The sequence below is a fragment of the Malaclemys terrapin genome, chromosome 18, assembly GCF_027887155.1.
Source record: "Malaclemys terrapin pileata isolate rMalTer1 chromosome 18, rMalTer1.hap1, whole genome shotgun sequence".
In the NCBI taxonomy this organism is placed as follows: domain Eukaryota; kingdom Metazoa; phylum Chordata; order Testudines; family Emydidae; genus Malaclemys; species Malaclemys terrapin.
The window spans coordinates 5,646,445-5,671,109 of record NC_071522.1 but is presented as its reverse complement, the minus strand read 5'-3'; the positions used below and the strand labels follow the sequence as shown (position 1 = coordinate 5,671,109).

General features: G+C 40.6%; 1 protein-coding gene across 1 annotated transcript in view; it reads right to left on the bottom strand.

Annotated features, from left to right (window-relative positions):
* The window catches only part of MED13 (mediator complex subunit 13), a 76,716-nt gene extending 52,439 nt beyond the window's left edge, over window positions 1–24,277 (bottom strand). Inside the window, exons 1-3 of the mRNA XM_054008078.1 lie at window positions 22,834–24,277; window positions 20,104–20,338; window positions 1,399–1,567 (exon numbers count right to left, since the gene is read on the bottom strand). Coding sequence (XP_053864053.1) covers window positions 1,399–1,567; window positions 20,104–20,338; window positions 22,834–22,899 — 470 coding nt within the window. The 5' untranslated portion in view covers window positions 22,900–24,277. The remainder of the gene's footprint in view (window positions 1–1,398; window positions 1,568–20,103; window positions 20,339–22,833) is intronic.
* Between the last annotated feature and the right edge of the window lie 388 nt (window positions 24,278–24,665).

Sequence of the window (24,665 nt, the reverse complement as noted above, 5' to 3'; positions counted from 1 at the left end):
TAAACTGATTTTACTACAATTACACTCTGGGAATACGTACATCAGGATGCAATCATGTACAAAACTAAGAATTTGCCTAGTCAACACAAGAATCACCCCATTTATTTAAAGTAGATCTTCAAGGGGGGGGTGGGGGGGGAGAAACAGTGAAAAGATGAGCTTGGTTCCTTGTTAGTCAGTCAGTCGACTATGATTGCCAGACCTACACGAGAAGACAGTTCCAGAGTCTAGAGGTCTTCACTGAATACCCCTGACATTTAAATCTAAGGACTGTCAGCAAAAGCAATCAGGCTAATCTTAAACTGCCATTACAGTACACAGAAAAATCTGTCACCTAAGCTAGGCCCCAAGCCACATAGGGTTTTACAGATCCTATGCAACAACCTGAATTGCATTTGGAAACAACTGGTAGCAAATGTATTCTATGGAGCACAGATGCTCAATTCAAGAAGTACCACTAAATAAGGCAGGCAGCTAAATCCCAAACTGAGGTTTCTCAATGATCTTCAAAAAGGTTTCCCCATCTAAAGAATGGAGCAGTAGGCCAATCTGGAAGTCAACTGTATGGTAACTGGCAAGGTCTGGAACAGAATCACCGTCAAAAAACTGCCTAGCCAGGTACTGTGGTTTGAGCATTGGCCTGCTAAACCCAGAGTTGTGAGTTCAATCCTTGAGGGGGCCACTTAGGGATCTGGGGCAAAAATCAGTACTTGGTCCTGCTAGTGAAGGCAGGGGGCTGGACTCGATGATCTTTCAAGGTCCCTTCCAGTTCTAGGAGATGGGATATCTCCATTAATTTATAATTTTTACTCCGGTGGGGCGGGGGGAAAACTATGCATGGCTTATCCTTTTCCCAGGTACAGCCTTTACAATGCTCCCCAGGCCCAGAAGCTACTTGCACATAGAAAAAGGCATCATTGTTGTCCTTAACTCTGAAACAGTCCAGTTATGTTATTTGTATACCTTACCACCCCTTTTTTCTATTCTTTTCTGGGAGTCTCTGCTTCACCTTTATCTACTCTCTTCCTGATTGCCCAGAAATCCATTCATGGTGGGGGGAAAGAAAAGCAGTACAGGAGAGATCTGCTGCTGCTTTGAGAGGGTAGGCAAACATCAAGACATCATCTTCTCTTTTGAGAATGAAACCTGATATCCAGCATGCAAGAACAGCAACACAGGCAGAATTCTCTTGTAAGGAAATTTCAATGAATGTGTAGAAGTGGAGTCCAGGAAGACACAGGACCCATTGTCCCATACCAAGTTTATACCGCAGAGCATGCACAGAAAGTATGAGACCATGCCAAATGAACCATTTTCTTCTCAGCATATAGTTAAAAATCACCACCCTGAGCAGTAAATTAAGCAGGTGAAACAAAACTGAGAGATAAGGTAGCCTACCTTTTATTTATAGGTTTTTCATCTTTCTCATAAGGCTTCACAAACCACTTCCCAATGCGCACAAAATTCCGGTTCATTAGACACCTCTCCAGCAGGTTGTGAACTGCTTTGAAAAGCAGAGTGCGACATTCGTAAGACAGTCCATTCTCCCATATGCCATCTTCCTCTTCTATAATGCAAAGGAAAAAGGAAAGCCTTTATGGTGATGTTTAATTTTTAAATCTATTAACCTTTTATTCTTTAAATATGCCAACTCCAGGGTTCATTTACAGCATAAATGACATTCATTCCACTATGAGTTTCTAGAATGTCATAATATGCAGTTTAAGGGGAGGAAAGGAAAGGAAAGGAAAAAACCCAACCACTTACAGTTAATCCAAGAAGCATGAGGCCTAAAAGTAGTGGACATCTATTAAGTAACATTCACTGCATCTTTATTTTATTAGCATAGCCAATATAATTATCTAGGGAAACAATATTAATCTTGGTGGTTTTTTCCCCCCTTTCCAGCATAAACAAATTAAAAGATCTTCGTATACACAAGAGAAATACTTAACACCGTTACATTACGAATCGTAACACCGGCTTCCAAGATGGCTCAGACTTTGGCTAGCATGCGCTGCTTACCCCAACAACGAACAGGCAGTTGAAAATTATGCTTAATAATAATAATAGCCTTAATGTTTATCATGATGTTGTCCAATAATCGCACTACAAAATTAAGAGCTGGAAAGAAAAACAAGCTTTGGAAAACACAGCCTATCACTATTACCTGTCTTCCCCTTCTTTAACAGCAAACCTTAAAGTCTAGTCTCACAGCACAGCAAAGTAAAGAAACTTATTTGGGAAGGAAAAGTATTTACCATCAGACAACAGTAAGTCAGTCTTCCTATCCACAAAAAAGCAAGATATTTAGTGGACAAATTCTGCTGTCAGACATGTGCTTGGAAGCTGTAAGCATCTAAACACTATCTGGCTCATGTAGCCGATAATATAATTGTTCAATGCTCAATTCTTCAAAATCTTATGTAACCTCCTGCCTATCTTATAAATTTATTGGAAACCAAATTATTATTTGTTCTTCAAACAGAAGGAAGAAAAAAAAAAATCCACACCTTACTTTACAGACAAACCAAAAGGCAAGGATCACTACCAAAAGACTAAATTTAAAATTCTTGTCTGGTCACTGTCCATTATGATCCAGAATCAGTGCATGAAAATACTAACTGACCCTAGAAGTTTTTGCATTGGTCTGCAGTTTCTAAATCCGGCTGGCCACAAGATACCGAGCCATAATTATCACAATACATTTATTACAAGCATTTTCAAGTGGCCTTCACTGTCTCAGCACATGGATAAGATTAAGAGAAAAAAATATTTCCCAGGTAAAGGTAGCAAAAATACATCATAACCTCCAACAGCATGATGATAATAGACAACAGACAGAGCATCTAGATTTTTTTTCCCTGTTCACAACTGTTAGAGAGTCCAGACAAGACGACTGGCATAGAAAAGGACAAGGAAATACATCTGGCTGTGCTTTCACAACATAGCTAGGCTTGGGTTTAGATTAGTTAATTCCCAGTTAGAAGGCTAACAAGCGAGAACAGTCTATCCATCCATCCCTTTTGCTTTCCACTCTTCGGTTAGCTTACCAGTGAAAATGTACCTTGCATAACAGTCAACAGAGGTCTGCTATGCAGCTGGGCCCCTGAGTTGGGTGTTTGTTTTTTTGTTTTTTCCTTCTCCCTTTTTAAGCCTGGGATCAGCCCCTTCAGTTTCATCTTGAGCCTATTAACAACCACTTCCGAGTACATAGAAAAATGCACTCAGAAAGGCAGTAGGAGTCCCCTTCACAATTAATCTCAGGGACAGCATGTGAAGAAGCTACAGAGGTGGCAAAATGAGGGATGACTATGGTCAACAACTGTTTCTGAGCATAAGGGCACAATGTTTCAGCCACAGAGGAATGGAAAAAACTGTGTCCAGAAATTCCTATCAGAGAAACTGAAACAATGACAAATCTAATCAGATCTAGATATGGCAAGTAAATGAAGGCATCTTCCCATCTCAAAATTATCAGATCAGAACCACTTTTTCTTTTTCTGGTAGGAGTTTAAGGTAGCTACATTTAATCCAGATCCTGTTCTCTGCCAAATAAACTCTCTCCCTTACAGCCCCCATAACTGATAAAGATGAACATAAACATACTGATGACACTGAAGCATGTTATCTCACACCAATTAGGACGAGAAGTGACAAGGGGGACTGAGAGCCCTCTGGGAAGGAAAAAAAGTTACCTATCACCCTGTTCTGGGATCCCTCCAACTGAAATAAGTAGAGCTACTTTAAAATATTTCTTCTCAGTCATACCATGATAAAAGCATCTCAGGGTCAACAGTATCAAAGGCTACTGAAAGATCTAGTAATATTCACTACCAACAAACTTTGTTAGATCAGTATTCAGGTTACCTAATCCTGCCACGTGCCATTCCAGAATTGGTGGGAGGCTAAGCATAAACCTCTGAAACCCAGGAAAGAGAGTTAAGGTAATGTCTCCTTAACTCAGCCCTGTTTGAGCAATGCAGCCCAACAAGTCCCTGTGAGAGCTCACAGGACTGTACCCTCCCCAAGCATGTGGAAGACAGCAGTGAGGGTGAAGAGTTGTGAGGGAAAAACCACTTAGACCTTGCACTCAATAGGATAAAGTCCAAATTTAGGTCATGCTTAGTGAACACAAGCTAGCTAAGGCTAAACTATACCACTTGATCTATTGAGAACAAACCAATGACTTGCCATATAAACATCTATTAGTCTCTATCCTTAGCATTTCCTCTGCCTTCAGTTAGCTCTGACACACTTGTGGTACACTGTGATGTATGTGCCAGCAAACAGTTGGAACTCCCACAGCAACAGTGAAGCACATGTGGCAGAGAAGGTGCACAGCAACAAGTGAATGAGCACAGATGTGAAGTTCTGGTGTGCACTGAGAATATGCAAGAGTGTGAACAGGATGAGGCAATTTTCTGTTCCCTTATCTTCTTCACACACTTGGTCTGTGTTTGTACAGCACCTACCACAGTGGAGTCCTGGTCCATCACTAGTGCTCCTAGATACTATAGTACGTACTAACCAACTAGTCTCTGGAGGCGATAGTGGCAGCCATGAAAGTACAGATGTTTAAAAAGAAAAATAAAAAAAAACCCACACCTTTCAGACATTCTTAGATTTTTAGACCCAATAGGGCCATTGTGATCATCTATGCAAGCCTCCTGCATAACAATTAGGAGGGGGAGAGATCCCCACTTACACCTCTCCTCAGATGGCAACATGAGCTCTGGCAACTTGCTGCAATGACTCTCTTGATCAATACAGCTCAACCTAACATAGTTAGGGTCAGTGAACATATAAGAAGAGGAATGACAAGAGAATTGTGTTGGATACTACACAGCACACCACTGGAAGTAGCTGATTTTGTTAGGGACAGGTCAGGTTTGTTTCTTCCCCGACTCTCCCACAAATAACTGTTAGCTCCAGGGAGCAGGTATATTTATGGTTGTGGGAGACTGTTGTTTGAGAGCCATTACTTTAACTCTGTATTTCCTAGTTTTCAGAGGATTAAGTTTATTAATAACTGCTGTGTAAAGAATTTCAAAACACATATTTGCTTTAAAAGCCAATTAGAAAATACAGTAATTCACTAAAGAAACCAGGGTGGATAAAAATCAATGATTTAAAAACACAACAACAGATTTTTATTTAAAAATTTGTGGGTTTTTTTGGTTGTGTTTTTTTTTTTTTTAAATACACAAAATGCATCCAGCAATCATTCCTCCGGAATGCCAACTATCAAACTTCAGAGCTAAGGGTGAACCATTCAAGAAATATGTTTGCTGCTGCTGCTTTAAAGAAAGTCACATCAATGAACTGGTGGAAGTCAATAAGCACTTGGATTCAGAGACTGTTGAAGTGATAATCTCACTTTTAACAGCAGTAGCTTTTTCTCCCGGAGTAGAAAGAATATTTTCTTCCTTTGACTAATTCATTCCAAATTGAGAAATTGTTTGGGACCTGAAGGCAGGAAAGCTTGTTTTTCTTTTCCAGATTATGAACAAACAGGAAAATGAAGGTGAAGACGACTGAGTTAGCTGCAGAAGCCAATATTTTAAGTTTCTCATGTTGACCTGGATGACAATCGATGTAATTTTTGTTTTTTTAATATTTCATTATGTTAGTTAAACAAAAACAATCCTGATTTTAAAAAACTTTGTTTAACTAAATTCAAATGCTTGCTTTGTTCATTATAATATGTTTGCTGAAGAAAAGAAATCTAGAATACATAACGTCGTTGTTTTAGTTAAATAAAACGATTTAAATGTCTGTCTGGTGATGTTCTCCTCCTAATACAGAATGGCAAGAAAATCCTCCAAATATTAATGATTAACCTGTTGAATTTGAGATATTTATGAAGTCATTGGGAGGTGAACTATCTGCTTCAATTACCTTTGGTAAATGAAATAACCAAACAATCATTCATTTTCTGATATAGCTGGAAAACTAATCTGAAAAGTTTCCAAAATAAATCACTTTAAAATGTATAGTGTGTACCTTCTAAAAATGAAACCTACATCTATCTCTGAATTGTGAAGAATATGTATTTAGGTTATAGCCACCACCAAGAATGCACTTTTATGTAGAAATCCACAATTAAATCGAGTCTTCCTTACTAGTGATTTAAATCAATTTGCTTTAATTCAAATCCACCCTAAAAGAAACAATTTACAAGTATTGGTCTGGAATAAGGGCACTGCAGTTGTTGCTCTTTACAAGTTTAACAACCATATGTTATGAAAATGTTTGAGCTAAGGAGATTCTTGTTTTCCTGTGTTCAGAAATATGCAAATACACTCGGGAATGAACATCTTATCATACATGCAGCTTTGCAGTTCAAAACAGACTGATCAAACCGTGGCAAACACAGGCAACACTACAGAACAAACATTAACCACAAACCTTAATGGTATTGGACTTTAACTGCACAATAAACTCTGCACCATTTCAAAGGTTAAATGGCTGATTTCTATATAGCTCTTTAAGTGATCTCAAATTTACAATAAAAATCTCGTGCATCAATTAGCTTTTTTTTTAAATGGTGCTTCTAAGAACAGGTATTTCCAGTCTTTACGCCCAATTTTGTTTTGGGGTAGTAATCTACAAATAGGGGAAGGAAAGGTACAGAAATGAATCTTTGCAGCTATTGCAATAATTCAGGGTCTGCATTTCAAATGGTTAAAAGTGTGCACTTGAGAAAAGGAGTTTTTTCCCCCCCCAACGACTTATTTTCCTACACATAACCACTGTCTCTTATTTTCCTGCAAAGCCACTAGAACAATGTTAGTCTATCAACCAATGTTACTGGCTTAAAAGTACAAATGTATCCATAAGCAGAGAGTTCGTCAATATCAGAATTCAGCATGCTATCAGGATTATACAAGTATTCATAACTAATCTAGTCTGCATCAACTCAGTCTTGATGAGACCTTTGTTCCTTAAGGGCTGTGCCTAAAGGACAGATATCCACTAAGATCCAATCTCAAATGAATACTGGTATATACTAAAGTCATAAAAAGAAGACTAGAGTTATGGAAGTTTATAGCAAGTTTATTTATAACAACACTAGCCAAATTCTAACATACAATCATTTCAATAGCAATTTTAGACAGCTTCGGTGTGACCAGACAGCCATATGCTGCTGCGAGAACATTTAATTTCACCTACCACATTAAAAAATGAAGTCTGAAGACCTTCATTACAACAGACTGGATGTTACAGGCACTCTGAATCAGACTAGGATCTATTTTAAATATTCTTTCCCTTGATCTCAAATCTTTGGCTCCTGAGAACCATTTTGCATAAAGTGGTTACTTTATTATTACTGAATAGCATGTGCAATCTTAAACCAGGTTAATTAGGTATTTGTGTTATTAAAAGGTAGCCCCTTCTCCATCCCACACCTCAGTGCAATCTTGTTTGTCAATTAATGAAAATAATTCTCCCTGACAGGAACAAACCTAGAAGATAGATGGTGTCTGAATTATCCCAATGTTCTAATATGGTATACGCTAGTAAACTGGATTTTGAAATTCAGAAAGGAATGCCTGTGGGATACTTACAAAACATTGATTACGACATGCAAGAATGAATACACTTTTAGGCCAATTCAAAATTCCAATATCCAAATGTTTCTATTCTTAGAAAAGTGGTTTTTAAATTGTACCACAAGTGTTCAATTCCCCAGAAATCAGAATGCAAGTCATCTTTAAAAGGCTTGGGATAAGTTTAATATAAATCTTTCTAAATAAAAGGCATTGTACAAAATTTGGAGGGGGGAGTACTTCAGCCATATGTAAAATTTCATCTTTAAATTAAAATAAACAAAAACAAAAAACCCACAAGAGAGACTTCTGGCTGAACTTAATGTCCAGAACAATTTAGAGTAAAGGAGAAGAAGGTGGATGACATTTAATTACCTGGAGAATACTGGGTAAAACTTGATGCTTTCTGTGGGGGGGTCTGTTCTGCCCTCAATGGGCATGCAACTCATTAACATTAATGGGAGTTTATGCACAGAGGGAGAATAGACTCCTCAGTTAGGGAGATCTGGAGACAGTCTCCCAAGTCTAACTACATAGTAATAATCAAATGCAAGACATATGTATCTTGCAAAATAAAGGCAAGTTTACATCATCTTGAAGGCACAGGGAGGACTTAATGGGTTTAAATTCAAACAGCTTTCAAAAGTCCCATACATACTCAGTTTAATACACCATTATATTTGTACAAATGAATGAGAAGTTTGACAGAGATTGTGGCATTAACATTGATAATTTTCATTCTAGCTTCAACAGTGCCAGGCTTGTCCTTAACAGTTCTTAAGGCAAGGCTACAACACAGATCTGAACTCTGTTTACTGCATAGCCTCCACTGTTGCTGTCTTTGGTGGAGCAATACAGGTCCCAGTTTTCATAGTTTAGGCACATTCTGGAAGAGCACTTATTTGTGGAAAGAGATTAACAAGTTGCTAATGTTTGCCCAGACAACAGCAGGTTGCAATTTTAGAAATGCTCCAATAGATATCGCCTTCTCCATGCCAAGAGACCAAAAACCACACATACAGTCCCGTGCATTTTCATTAAGTTTTGAGTAATTGGGGCCTTTACTATGTGATTGTACAGTGCCTAGAACAATGAGGGCCAAATCTAGCTAAGACCTTTAGGAGCTACCACAAGACAAACAGCAGTAACAGGAAGACAAGCTAGCACAGACACCAGAAAAATCTCAACCCCAAGTACTTAGAGCACTCAAGTCAAATTCCAATGATGTTCTCTGTACAGAGCAGGGATCAGCAACCTTTGGCACGCGGCTCGCCAGGGTAAGCATTCTGGTGGGCCGGTTTGTTTACCTGCCCGCGGCCGCAGGTTTGGCCAATTGTGGCTCCAATGGCCACGGTTCGCCATCCCAGGCCAATGGGGGCGGCGGGAAGTGGCAGCCAGCACATCCCTCAGCCCGTGCTGCTTCCCGCCACCCTCATTGGCCTGGAGCGGCAAACCACGGCCAGTGGGAGCCGCGATCGGCCGAATCTGCAGACACGGCAGATAAACAAACCGGCCCGGCCCACCAGGATGCCATAGGTTGCCAACCCCTGGTATAGAGGAACTGCTCAGCTGATTTAAGTTTCTAGAATTTATGTTTTATGGGGATACAAAGTTCTGTTCTGCCATGAAACAAAGTTTCTTCAATTAAAAATAGTCGTAACTATAAATTGCTGAAATATTTCTTTTTTAAAACTTTAATGTAGTTGTTTGGACTGGCTGCCTTCCTTCTTCATCAGGCGATCAGTGTGACATTCTCAGATGCAAATAGTTCAAGGCACTAACAACCTTGCGAGACGTTCCATAGATCCTAATAAAAAAGTTATTTAATCTCTGCACCTGCAGTCATCTTTGGAAACAAACAAAAAAGTGGTTCTATGAAAGAAGTGACCCTCATTGATGGAATAAGCACAGAAAGAAGCGAAGCACGGAGCAGCAGCCTCTGCGAGAACAATAGCAAAACTTGGAAAGACTTTGCTTGAAGGAAACCTGCAGCAAATCCTTTACCAAAATCACCAATCTCAAAAATCATGAATCAGGCCCCCAAACCTCCTGAGAGTGTCTTTAAAAACCTCAAACATTCAAAGTTTATTTGCCTTCTGGTTTTTGAGCCTTTGAGGTGCACTCGTCACAATTTCAAGCTTTTCACTGCAACCAAGAGGGCAAGAAACAAACCCTTTTTCTCCTTAAATGAATGCTGAGATCACCACATCACCTGTCACCAGGAACTGTGGCTTTAAGTAATAAAACATGATGAGGGCTGGCAACACTGCTTTGCTGGAGGTTTTTTTAAACTGATCTTACCCTTCTACTCTCAGAAGCACAGCATGAAGAAAAAGAACCTCAAGCCCAAGGCCAGATATGAAAACTGCCATCCAGCAGACTACAGCCTGAAAGGACACCGATTTCCAGGATGATAGACGCAAAGCAAAATTTTAAGTATACAATTTTCAGGCTTTAAAATGAGTGGGCTTGAGATAAAGATCTCTCTCTAGGCAGTAAATATTTAGAAAAAGTCTGTTTACTTAGTCTGAATGAACTGTATATCCCTACAAAAAAGGAGGGCTAAATAGCATAAAAGGTTTTTACCCCCCTCCTCCCCCCCTTTTTTTTTTTAAATAAAGCATACTCAAAGTTATATATACGATCAGGTTAACCAGCGTAAATAAAAAACTAATTCACATTTACAAATGTGCTTGAAGTCCATGTGAAAAAACAAACAACTTGAACTCAAGTTTCCAAAAAACAAAACCAAAAGAACAGTTTTAAGCACACCACCAGCCCAAGTCTCCCTGGCAACCTTTTTTACATTGGTTTAAGTTTCTCTTCCAGGTTGCTCTGTGTGTCACAGCAACAGGGGAAGCCAAGTAACAAGGAAAGAGTGAAACTGACTGTGCACAGTCAGTCACATGAAATGCACAAAGTAAGCCAACTGTGGGGGAGGGGGGAGAGAAAATTTTTGTCCTCCAATCGATTTCAGTTAGTACAATCTTACACGTTACTAGTAATTTAAATTTAAGAGTGAACAAAAATAAAACAAAAAACAAAAACAGAGAGAGGAGGGGGTGTTTTTAAAAGAAGCCTTGATGTCCCTTTAATCCTACTGACAACACTCATCTGAAGTGCTGTGTGTGTACACAATCAAGTACAGCATCAAGAACCATACCAGGGGTGGCCAAATTTAATGGCCCTCCAAGCCGCATATGACAATCTTCAGAAGTTTGAGAGTCGCCGGGGCTCAGGGCTTCAGCCCACAGGAAGCGCCTGATGGGACTCGGGGCTTCAGTCCTGCTGAAGTGCTGAGCCCTGGCAGGTGAGCCCCATAGGGATGAAGCCCTGAGACCCCAGCTCACCACTGGGCAGAAGCCCCTACTGCACCACCCCGCAGCAAGGCAGAGGTCCTGAGCTTCCCCCTCCCCCCAAGCCCTGTAGGTGGAGAATGGGGGAAGTGGCCTGGGGGAGCTCCATGAGCCACCCTTTAATGGTAAAAGAGCCGCATGTGGCTCACGAACCACAGTTTGGCCACCCCGAACTATACTGTTGCAATACAGGTACTCAGTGTGCTATAAAAATAGATAAACAGCACAAGCAGTGGCAGTATAATGTTCCAGAATAATTATGTAGCATACATAATGTGTAGGGCCCTACCAAATTCATGTCCATTTTGGTCAATTTCAGTGTCATAGGATTTTTAAAAATTTTTAAATTTCATGATTTCAGCTATTTAAATCTGAAATTTCAGGGTCTTGTAACTGTAGGAGTCCTGACCCAAAAAGGAATTGTGGGAGGTGGGGAGGGGGTTGTGGTACTGCTGCCCTTACTTCTGTGCTGCTGCAGGTAGCAGCGGCGCTGCCTTCAGAGCTGGGCAGCTTGAGAGGGGCAGCTGCTGGCCAGGAGTCTAGCTCTGAAGGCAGAGCCACTGCCAGCAGCAGCGCAGAAGGATGGCATGGTATGGTACTGCCACCCTTACTTCTGTGCTGCTGCCTGTAGAGCTGAGCCCTCAGTCAGCAGCCGCCACTCTGCGGCTGCTAAGCTCTGAAGGCAGCAGTACAGAAGTAAGGGAGGCATGGTATGGCATTGCCACCCTTACTTCTGCGCTGGAGCTGGCAGGCGCTGCCTTCAGAGCTGGGCACCCAGTCAATAGCTGCCACTCAGAAGTAAGGGTGGCAATACCACAACCCCCCCCCCAAAAAATAACCTTGTGACCCCCTACAACTCCCTTTTGGATCAGGATCCCCAATTTGAGAAACTCTGGTCTCCCCCATAAAAATCAGTATAATATAGGGTAAAAGCACACAAAAGACCAGATTTCACGGTCCAGGACGCGTTTTTCCATGGCCATGAATTTGGTAGGGCCCTAATAATGTGGTGGTGAGGATAATATAAGCACCTGCCTACTGGGACCTGGACTGAGACCATCACTTAACATAATCCATTGAAAAGTCTTCAGATGGTAAGCCTTCAAATAGCTACTGACCTAACTGGATGTTTTCCGGCAACCCTGAGGTTAACGCACACCTTATCACTTTTACCAGTCCTCTAGCCTTTCTCCTCCCTCTCCCAATAATGGTGTATGCCATAATCCACGAAACAAGATTTGCTTTCATTTCCCCATCCCTACATTAATACTACTTCATTCCCAACAGTGTTGCATTTAACTTTGCCCCACTCTGAACATATTCATTTTAAATTTAAAAAAAAAAAAAAATCTAAGTCTTAAGTGAAATTAAAATATATTATAAAATGGAGAGAAGTGTTACTGAAAGTAATGGCCAGGACAAAATAGTTCATATTTAAGTAAACTACTTACTCAAGTTCCACCACCAGAAACTGAACTGAAACCATTTTAAAAGTCTAGTTTGCTTTCATTGGATTTGTTACTGACTCTTTTTCCTCGGTCTAGACCCCACCCAATGAAAGTCACTTTCATTTTTGTTTACAGTCCATTTTTCTTTTAGGTACTCTAGAATCAGCATATTGCTGCAAAGTGTAGAAGTATGGTTTGATTAATGCAAAAACTTGTAGCAAGTTTTGAAGAAAGCTGTCATGAAGTGTTTCTGACTCAGATTATGTAAAACATTATTTGCTACCAAAAAAAATAAAAAACTAGATTTCTGGCCAAACTGTTACTGTCAGCATCCTTTTACTGTAAACCATCCTTTTCTTAATGTATACTTAGAGTAATACAAAACAGGTTTGAAACTTTCAAAACCAGTAACATGAGACTGAAATATTCAACATGTTAAAAGTATACATTTCCAAGAACCCATCAAAATCCAAGAGCTTTATTTCCTCCAGTATGTCAGGACTTGTCTACACTCACTGTGCTGCTGTAGCACTTAGTGAAGATGCTACCTATGCTAACTGGAGAGCTTCTCTTGTTGGCATAGATACTCCACCACACCAAGAGGCAGTGGCTACGTTCATAGAAGTCCTCCCGTTGACATAGCGCTGTCTACACTAGGAGTTTGGGCGGTATAAGTGCATTGCTCAGGGGTGTAGAAAATCCGTAATTATACCGACATAAGTTTGTAATGCAAGCCAGGGCTCAGAAACAACACCAATAGCCATAGTTGTTGCGACCCCAGCTACGAAGAGGATAAATAAATCAGGAAGATATTTTTTAAATTATATTCAACATTTAGTAAACTTTAACACGTATTGAGAGAGAACTCAAAGTGTTTTAAGCAACAGCAAACTACGCATATCACAAACAAATTCACCCCACACTTTGAACGACCATTTTAACATCACTTTAATTATATGAAAAACAAATCACTTCTCAGCGTGTAAATTTTCTTGCATTTACTTTCTTGTATCAGGTTTTACGCATAGGCTTTAAAAAGCCTATTGCTCACCTTCCCTCTCCACATGCCCCCCCAAAAAACAAACTTCCTTTAAGACAGTGGTGGGCAACCTGCGGCCCGTCAGGGTAATCCACTGGCGGGCCACGAGACAGTGTTTACGTTGACCATCCGCAGAAACGCGGCCACTGGGAGCTGCGGGCAGCAGTGTTTATACTGACTGTCCGCAGGCACGGCCGCCCACAGCTCCCAGCGGCCACGGTTCTGCGGATGGTCAGTGTAAACACTGTCTCGTGGCCCGCCAGCAGATTACCCTGACGGGCCACAGGTTGCACACCACTGTTTTAAGAGCTCTCATTTAATAGCCCAGTCATAAATATAGCCTGTATAAATCAAAGTTTTGCCTTAAATCAAACCACACACCATACTGAAAATTCAACTTATGGTGGTGGAGGGGATAGGAGGGGCTGTCAGCTGATACACTTACTACAATTTCATACTGTATCAATATACAATAAAGCCTTAAGCCAAGTGTTACAATTAAAGAAGAAAAAAAAAAGTATTCTAAAATTAAATCAAAGCTTAATTTACATTAAAGGACTAAATTTTGGAAGATACTGACCATTATTGGATTTAAAAAAGTAATAATCATCTCGTTAACTTGAGTGACAAAGAGTTCAAGATTCTACTACTATTCGAAAAAGTGGCAATAACCTCGTCTGCCCCCACTTCTTTCTGTCCTCTTCTCTTTTCCCCCCTCCTCGAAAAGTTCCCTTCTGTTCTTTATCTTATTCTAATAATTTTTTTCAATCTCTCTGTACATGAAATAAGGCAGAATAAGATTTGAAACTAATTGGATTAACTATGTAATACAAATTGATTTATATTTTAAATGTTCATATTACATATAATCAAATGTTTCAACTATAGTTAAGGTAGCAAATGGTTAACACAAAACTATTATTATGTATTATACATGGCTTCTGTTTGTGGGGGGTTGTGTTTGTATTTTTTTAAGTAAAATATTAATAGGGAAAGAAAAAATTACGATACATCATTCACTTATTACGAAAATGGTAATTACTATGTATTACACAGAGTAGATGTTTCACATGTAAGAACAAGTTCTAATTATGCCCAAATGCAGCAGACCCATTTAAAAAAAAAAATGATTTAACAACACACTTTAATCCTATTTCTAGGAAAAAAGTATTTGTGCATCCACACTTTTTGGACAGTTTCCTTGACTGAGAACCAGTTCAGATATGAGCTACAGTCCAAGATCACATATTCTACTAAACTATATCATACCATATCTACTGTCACTATATTTGCAACAAGACACAAACTAGACTTTTCCTTAGAAGTGTTAAGTCTTTGCAAAATGTGTATATTACCTATAGTGTATATATCGATGTTTTACCTTCCCTACCCATCCTCCCAGAGGAAAATAAAAAGCAGAATATTTACACTTCTGGAGTATATATTGTGCTTGCTTATAGGGATTTTAAGATTGCTTCAATTCTTTGTAACTTTTTCATGAAGATCAAGTTTAGCTTGTCAAGCCAGACATGGCAACATTGTGTTTTGACACTGTGCAGAACACACATATGCCACAATGAAGAGAAAACTGCAAGCAAGTGTAAAATATAAACTGGGACATTTAACCACATTAAACTTGACAAAAAAAAATATATATATATATATATATATATTTTTAATTTGGAGAATAATTATGCATACAGATGGATTTCACTTACACTGGAGGAGTTTTGACAAACACCATCCTCCGTGATCAAGGAATTTTTCCCTGAATTTCTAAAGGCACATTCTGCATAGGATATTCAATCTGGAACAAGTATATCACCACCTGAGCCGAAAGTCCACGTTTGCAATGCAGTAGCAATTTTCACCTTACTCCACAGATGTGAAACATAGACATGTTATCGCCGGCACAGCAAAGAACTGGAAAGATTTATATCAAACAGCACCTTCAAGCTATTATGCATATCAAGTAGCAAGATACAAAACACAAATTAAGATGTTCTGTAAAGAGAATGCACTAACAGCACTGAGCAATGCTTATTAGCAGAGTTTTGCTGGAATGGACATGCCTCCACATGGAGGACACCAAAATGACTAAGAACATATTGTACAGTGAACTTTAATGGGCAAAAGATCTAGAAGCAGGCAGAGGATGAGAAAGATTTATTGCTACCTACTGTAACATACAGACACTTAGGCTCACTATATTGACACCTGGTGCAAAGTTTTGTAGTGTGACATTTATCAAACACAAGAGTATACGTCAAAATCAAGCACTGCCAACAAAGTGAGTAAACCATTAGTGAAGTGATTCTCAAACTGTTTAGTGGACCACTTTCTAGGAGCCTGTAGAACAGTGGTTGGTCACATGATGTTGGTTCTTACACTGGTTTCTGTATTAGAAGCTAAAGATACCTTAGTACTTAACAGGTCCACATTATTTGGAAGTGGAGAGGAAAGGATCCATGGGATATACTGTTACAACACTGTCCCCATTATGAAAAAGTTTGAGAATCTCTGCACTATGCACTTCCCTGCCTAATATACAGAAATATCTGCTGCCATTTGGAATCCAAAATAGCTCAAGACGGCTTGTCATTTTTAACATAAAGGACAAAACAAATATGCATGCCTGCATAGACTTCTGAAAACTTTTTTAAGATATCAACCATTACTTTTCCTTCTTATAGCTTGCACCTTCCTGTAAGTCTAATGCAGAGCCAAGACTAACATTAATTTATAAATTACTCCCCCATCAAAGCATGCTGGGAGCTGTATAAACAAACAAGGAGTCTAGTACAAAAAAAAAAAAAAAAAAAGATGAAGTTAGTAAATATAGGGCCAAAAGTAGTGAAGCACACGCAAATTAAAAAGGATATTTTTAGAAGTTAAAAAGAGATGAACAGAGAGAGGGAGGGGGAAAAGAGTTCCACATTATACAGCTCACCACAATAAAGGTATAACTTGCTGGCCAAAGACACAATGGTGGAATCCTTAAAATGTGGGTGAAAGTCAAAGTACAACTATTGCCTCAGAATTAGGTCTTGAACACAATCTGGACCTATATAACATTTAAAACCCAACCTTACCAACTTCAACCCCCATATTTATATAGTCAGACACTCTGAAGAGCACAGAGAAGGTGTAATACAACTATGGTTGCTCAAGCCAGTGAGATACTGTGCTGCAGCATTCTGAACAAGCTTATGTAGTGGAGACGTTCTACTTTAAGCCTTGCAGGGAGGGATTTACTATGATCATGCCTCACTGTTGCTACAAGACGATACCATTGCAAAGTTGCCACAGGTACAGCAGATTAAGTAGTTTTCCTAGAACATTTGATAAATAGCACTCTTCATGTCTTTCAGTCACACCTTTTCTAAAATTCTTAACTAGAGTAACTACCTCTGAATAAATCCCCTCATAAATCGGGGAAACAAGGAGTAGAGCCCCTCACATCAACAACCTCTATCAGCAACAAGACTTATACCCAAGGCTCAATGTAGAGTTCAGATACAGCCAGCTGGCAAAATCATTCAAACATTCTGCCAGCGCAGAGAATGAACTTCCACAGGGCAAGAGACATACAATTGCATGTCATATAAAAAAAACATTGATACTCTACTATGTTTAGACATTATCTTGCCAGGAGACCCCGTAGGTTATAAGAAAGATCCTTGAGGGATATGACACATGGCATCCTTCAGCAAGTTGTTCATCACCAAGAGCACTTCCAAAACACAAGCAATGTTAAGCTACAACTCATGGCAAATCAAAAGCTGCCAAGAAATCTCACATGCCCAATGATTTATGGCCCCTTAACAAGCAGTTTCAACTCCAAAGGGAGGCCAGAATCTAGACTGTTACTGCTATCCAAGCAGGACTGGAACTGAATAACTGCTGTCTTTTCAAATCACTTTCCCTAAAAGAGGATTGTTACTCAGCAATAAGTGGCATACTCTCTAGCAGTAGGAGGATGTTTCTTAAACATAATGGTGTTCCCCATCTCTCCTTAAGGATGGTTAACACCCTCAGTTTGCTAAGCAATAGCATTGATAATGCCTATTAATTCATTATAGCCACACTCTGTTTTCACCAAACAGATAGCAGGCCTCAGCCTGGAAGCAATTTATCTTTTCCAGGAGCAGTGTAACAAGGATGGAGCAGAATGGATTAATAAAAACTGTCCGCTAACCAATAATTCATTACTATGTCTATGGATGAAGCCAAGCAATATTGTTTGGGCTCAGTTATAACACACACACACACACACACAAAGTTTTTGCATAGAAAAAGGACAGGGTTCAGGCAACTTCCCAGCTACCTCCTCCCCAACCTAGCTGCTTCATTTCCTATAGATCACCTACATAACTGCTTCTGGTTATAAGGATCCAAGCTGACTAGAACCTTGTAACAGCTGATAATGGCTTTTGGAGGCTAACTTCCTTATTGGAATGAGAGATCAGGCACATTTAACCACCAGGAAGATCAAAAAGTCATGAGCTGTTAGCCTCAGAATCTGTGTGGAAACCAAACATCTCTTGTGCTGAAACTGGTATGGAATAGAACCTGTACTGAAATGCAGACATCAATGATCAAACATCCCCAACCCAAACAAATTAAATATCCAAAACAGACCCAAAAAGATAAGATTGAGCAAACAACCAATTCTGTATGAGCGCCTCACTAATTCTAGATAAGACAACTCAGAAGTTCACTTCCAGGAAGACATATGCCGGCCCATCTACTCTGAAGTCCCAAAGACAATCTGTGAGCAGACATTAGCTCAGAGAATTCAGCTACAAGATATCCCCCCAGAGGCTGATGGTATGTTTTACAAGGTTCCTCCTGATTACTACTTTAAGTTACTTTAAGTGATTTAAAAAAAAAAAAAAAAGGGGGAGGGGGCAAAAAAAGCTAGATACTGACCAAATAAAATGTATCACACTAAATACAGCAGACAAGTTTAGAAACTTGGGCTCAGTCCTATGTGAACCTGTGGTTTAACTTCATGCTCATTATCTATTAAAAAAAAATCTAATATTCTTGTCTCACCCTATGCCATAACAGACAACAGCATACCAAAACTTACACTGAAACTTCTACACAAGTGTTAGTCTTTACTCAGGAGTAGCCCCAGGCAAAAACAGCATGGAATCTAAGTTACATCTCACCCTACAAAAGATGGTCCCTGCAGGTCTGGACAGAGGACATTCATAGGGCAAACTGCAGAAGCTGTAGCTGACTACTCCATAAGAGAAGTTTCCATTTCCAGGGTTGTTAGTAGCAGCAGTATTGCAATTCCTGCTAACTCAAATACAATATCAGAAACATCTGTAATTTTAGTACTTGAGTCTTTTCCAGTACAGAATATATTTGTTGCATAAAACATGAAATTCCTTCTTATAAACTTGCTGTACATATGGAAATCCTACAGATTACAAGACTGTTTCAAATCAGATTGCTCAGTGACATTTCAGCTTCATATTTGCTTTTTGGTATGTCCACAATTACATAGAGACTATTAATGTATTCTAGTTCTCTCAAGTACCATTTATTCATCCAACAGAAAACATTTCCCTGAAAAGAACAAGTACTCAGACTTCCATTTTCATCAAAAGCATTACATACCAAAACTAAACTTCATTTTACAATTTTGCAATATGAATGCTTTTCATTATTCTAAAGTATAAGTATACAACAATATGACTTCTTATTATTGTATAAAAATAAGTATCCGTAAACCTACTGGGGAGACTGTATACAAACGTAGTGCTTTAAAAATTAGCTCTCCAAGCAAAACACAAAACAGAAAGCAGTCATCTGTCAACAAGATTATATTAAAAAATGGTATGTGTGATTTTATTTTCTAAACCAAAATTTTCAAAATAAGATACCTAAAGTTAGGCACCAAAATCTAAATTCAGACACCCAAAGAAGAATGGTTTGACTTTCAGAAGTGTAAGCCATCATCACCTTTAACAGACACTCAGCACTTCTGAAAGAAAACAAAGAGAGTCTTAATGCACAAGATTCTCAGGATTCCCTGCTCCCTGAGCTGCCTTATTTAGGCACCTTTATTTTGAAAATTTTGGCCATGTTTATACTTCCAGAGACAACTCCATCTGGTTCCCTAATTTTTCCCCCCCATACCTTAAAAATGGCATGGAGATTTAAGATGAATTCTGATCATCTACAAATGAGTTTATACCAAAACATTTTAATAATATTAAATCATCCCACACCTAAAGCCACTACCACAGAGTCTTGCATTTCTTTGTTTTAAAGAGAAAATTCTATCCAAATTTGAGAGACTCACTTTAGTTTTCAAAAAGCATAGGATTAAAAAAAAAAAAGTGGGGGGGGGGCCAAATTGATCCTTGAATATCAAGCACCATTTCTCTCAGTAGAAACAGCCACCCTAAATACAGAGAGACACTCAACTATATCAGTACACAACCCAAGACAGAAGTTCAGTTTTGATAAGATTCCACGATCATAGCAATTCGGTTTCCTGGGAGGCCCCCACCCATCACCATAAACTCAAGGTGATGGAAGTTGTAAGTATGACAAATCACTATAGATAATAAACTGTATGTCATTATCCATTGTAGTGTTTATAAAGTGGGAACTTTTTAAATATGGAAGACAGCATCCCTTTGTTGACTGATTGATTAGATTTTGTTCAGTCCATTCTCTTTTACCTGAGAGGTCATGATGAATAAGATCAGTAAAGTTGGGGTCATCGCCCCACCAAAATATCCACAACTCTCTGCGTCCAGGTCTCTGATCGCGCCGCCAAACACTCAGTACATCGGCTTTCAGACAGCGACTGAAACTGCTCAAAATGGGATCCTCCTCCGTTACCGGAAAGAGAATTGGGGCAGATGTTGGACCCTGCCATACATATCGTTTCCATTTAATCCCAGTTAAATCAGCCTGTGGAAGAGGAACAGAAAAAAAAAAAAAAAAAAAAAGTTAGGTGAAAAACATTTGAGGGAAAACAAAGTTTACTAAATCCTGAAGTTATTTCTAGTTCCTTCATTAGAAGGAAGTTACAAATAGGACTCTTGGCAAAAAGCTATCAGACATAAACCCTAGTTCTGTGATTTTAAAAAGAGAAAAGAAAAGAAAAATCCATGATCCTATGCTTTTAAGCGAAACTTACCAAAATAATTTCTAAAATATATTGTACTCTGTTAAATATGAGGCTGAAGAAGACAGCTTATATCCTAAACCAGGGGTAAGCAACCTATGGCACACATGCCGAAGGCAGCATGCGAGCTGATTTTCAGTGGCACTCACACTGCCAGGGTCCTGGCCACCAATCTAGGGGGCTCTGCATTTTAATTTAATTTTAAATGAAGCTTCTTAAACATTTTAAAAACCTTATTTACTTTACATACAATAGTTTAGTTATATATTATAGACTTATAGAAAGAGACCTTCTAAAAACCTTAAAATGTATTACTGGCACACGATTCTTAAATTAGAGTGAATAAATGAAGACGCGGCACACCACTTCTGAAAGGCTGCCGACCCCTGTCCTAAACTATGACCTGCACCTTGCTTTACCTCTATCTTTAAATAATTGCTGTAAGTATTAATACCAGAAGCAAAGTTGCAATAAAACTGACTGTTCTTAAATGTTTGCACTGTTGTGTTTTGGTTTATGCAGAAGAGACCTGAAGAAGAGCTCTATGTAGCTTGTCTCTTTCACCAACAGAAGTTGGTCCAGTAAAAGATATTACCTCACCCACTACCTCACTGATCATGTATCTTGGCAAACGCTTTTTTCCTTAACCTTGATCTTACGCATGTATGCTCCCTCTGTACATTTTAAATTACACAACGCTTTCAGGAAAACTGATAGATCTACAATAGATCTAACTTCAGTGAACACCCTTAACTACCAGTGCTTTGAAAGATCTACTGGTAATAACAGAATTCTTTATTTTACAGACAGGGAATACGTCAAGTTGCAACTTTTCAAGTGCACCCACTGTACCCAATGCCATCATATTCTCCCCTTCTCCCACTCCCAAAATTAAATCGTAAGTTATTTTTCTGCAAAAAACTGCATTTAACTTAAGTCTGAAATTGAAGTTATTATCCTGTTAGCCACAACAATTTGTTTTGCTCTATATCTTCCTATTAGCACAGATAATCTCTATTCTTGAACTATTATTTACAAAGCAACACTGTACCAAAAAGAGACCAAGGTTTAAACCCTGACCACTTCTTAAATGGAACAGTGACTCAAGATGCATGGCAGGAGGTGTCAAATGGATCAGCCTTATAAATGAGCATATACAAAGGGGGTCCTTGCACTTGCTAACACCATCCCCCCTTCTCCCACATGGTTCTAATCTCTCCTCTTCCCCCAGGTCTGACACAATAATTAAGATTATTGCACAGTTTTATCTAATAGGGTAGCCTCCACCACCCAGCAGAAAGATGAGACTTCGGACTAAGTGGTGCTAAGGAATTTGCAACAGTTGGTACTTCTGAAAGACTTACAAGATGTTGCTCATACTGAGCTGCAGACCTGATGCAGCCTTCATACTGGTGTCCTGCAGACATGCTCAAGCTGCCCAGATTCCCCTTCCCCAAAATACACCAGCAAGAACAGCCAGACACAGGGTTTACTTAAAACAGCCTCCACAATAATAAATACCAGTCAACCTGATGCAAATTAATTTGTATTAAAAAGGAAAATTAAACAGGTCAGCAATCCCCAGAGCCACAAAAAAGTGCACTATATTCCAATCCAAATCAAGTTGTCTTTAGGAACTGTCAAAAGTGAAGATTAACAATTTAATGGTAAAAAAAAGTAAGGATGTGAAATGGTGCACAACACAAGTATAGGATAGCATGTGCCTTTGTAAAAATATATATATCACCAAAACCAGTTTAAGAGAAAAAATGATAGACAAAAGAAAGCAAGGAAAAAAAGGGGATTTAGTTGAGATTTTTCTGGGGCATCACTACAGGGGAGAGGAAAGAGAGAAAGTCTGCCAGAGGAAAAGGGAGTAGTGGAGCTACATCTCATATCTTTATTTTAGTCCTGGCAGGAGATGGTAAGGTATAGCTAAAAAGATTAATAGGAAGCAGAAAAAGTTGGGGAGAAGGAAACAGAAGGGGAAAGCAAAGTGTTGGGGTAATATTGGTCAGAAAAGACAAGGGAAGGAGGGAAGGACAATATTACACAGGCAATGATGTGGGTGGAAGGGGGAGGGGGGGGGAGAAAAACAGAGGGACATAGAAAAGCTGGCTGGTTCCAGGCAGGGCCTACTCTGAGCACTCATCCAGCAGAAGCTATGCTAAAAATGGCTGCTTTGCTTCCACTACCCCTTCCACCCCCCACCTCAAAAAAAAAAAAAAAAAAATCTTTCCCTCTGTGAATAGTGTGTCTGCAGCTGGTGGACACTTACCAGACAGAAAAGGTTGGAATGGCAATCCTCCAGGCTGGCCCCGTTCGGCACGAAGCAGGAACTCATCCTCACAGCCACAACCCACACGCCATTATCCCACAGCCTCCGACAAGAAAGAAAGAGACAGACAGAGCAAGAGAGAGAGAGAGACACACACACAGAGAGAGACAGAGGGGAGGGAGAGATACAGAAGGAAGGGAGGGGGAGATTGGTTACACACGCACAAATAACACAATTAAATGAGGGATTTTACACACAGACAAACAGGAGGGGAGGGAAACAGGAGGGGAGCAGTGAAAAGTGGGCAAAAGAGTCAGAACCTTTCCGCCTCTTCTGTCAAAACTGGGGTAAAGACAACAACAAGGGGAGAAAAGAAGGAAAGGGTCAATAATCCAACGATGGAAGATTAAGATACACAATCCTCCCTGCTTCTCTTGTCTACTCAATCGAAGACCAAGGGGAGAGAAGACAGTAGCTGATCCAACAAGGGGGGAGAAGTGGGGTAATTAATCCAATGGGGCAGGAGATAAAATGGGTTCACGACCCCTCCCTCTTATCTCAGTCGCCAAACGAGGGAGTTGAGGAATAAATAATCCAACAGGGGAAATTAATCCAGCAACCTCCCTGCTCTTCCTCTTGTTTCTTAATCGCCAGATGAGAGGGGCAAATAGTGGAATGACTGGGGCTGAGCAGTCGTGGGTCGATAAGAGTCTGAGGGGAAGAGAGTAAAGCGGGGGTGTCAGATTCTTCTCCCTCTCAAAATATATTCCAAATAAATTAAAAATTAGATCAGACAAAAACTTCAGGTGTCAGAAGCCAGATAAATTTTAAGAATTCCCAAGGGTGGGGTGAAATTCTCCCGGGGTGTACCCCAAAATCCGCCGGGAGGGGGTTCTTGAGTGAGAAGGGGACCCCGAACGCCCCCTCAGCAGCAGCCCAGCGAGGTATGTTTTCTTGTGAGCATAACCCCTCTCAACAATCCTCTTCTCTGAAGGGTGAGACCCAAATATTCTCCGTTGTGCGTGAAGATCCTTCGCTGGGGGGGGGGGGGCGGAAGAGAGAAACTGTGGCGACCCTCAAAGTCTCTTCGGGGGGCAGATCTTCTCAAGGGGGTGAGCCCCAGTTTTTTCAGAGAGGCGGATGAATCCCACGAAGTCTCTCGTCAGCAGGGGCCTACCCCAAAGTTGAGCCGACCCCCACCAAATCCCCACAGATGAGTGGCTCTCCAAACCCCACCAAGTTGCCGCGGCCGGGGGGGTTCCCTCCGCCGGTGCGAACCCCGCAAATCTTCCGATGGAGCCGTCTCTTGTGATGGGGGCTGAACCCCACAATCTCCCTAGCTGGGGAGGGACTGCAGGGTCTCTTCGGGGGAGGGGCCTCCCAAAGGGCGGGCTGAACCCCCAATCCGCTCCACTGGGGAACCTCCGCGGACGGGGGGCCGAACCCCCAGCTAGGAGCCGAACCCCGAGTTCTCCTCAGCCGGGGGCCGAATCCCACACGCTCCGGCCCCGCCGCCAAGCGCGGAGACAGAGGGACGCGGCGGCCGCAGTCGGTGCCCCGAAGCCCCCGCTGGCGGGCCTCCTCTCTCAGCGGTGCCTCTGTCGGCGGCTGCCCGGCCGCGGCATCCTGAGCGCCCGGCTACTGTCAGCGGGTCGCCCCCATGTCGCGTCCCGGCCGGGGCGGGGAGAGAGGGGGGTTCTTCTCCCGTCTAGTTCCGAGCCCCTTTTTCTTTAATGGCGGCCACAGGGACAAGAGTCCGGGCCCCCTTCCGCGCCCTGATTGGTCGCCGCCGCGTCACGTGGGCTTGAACAACGATGGCCGCCGTCGAGGTT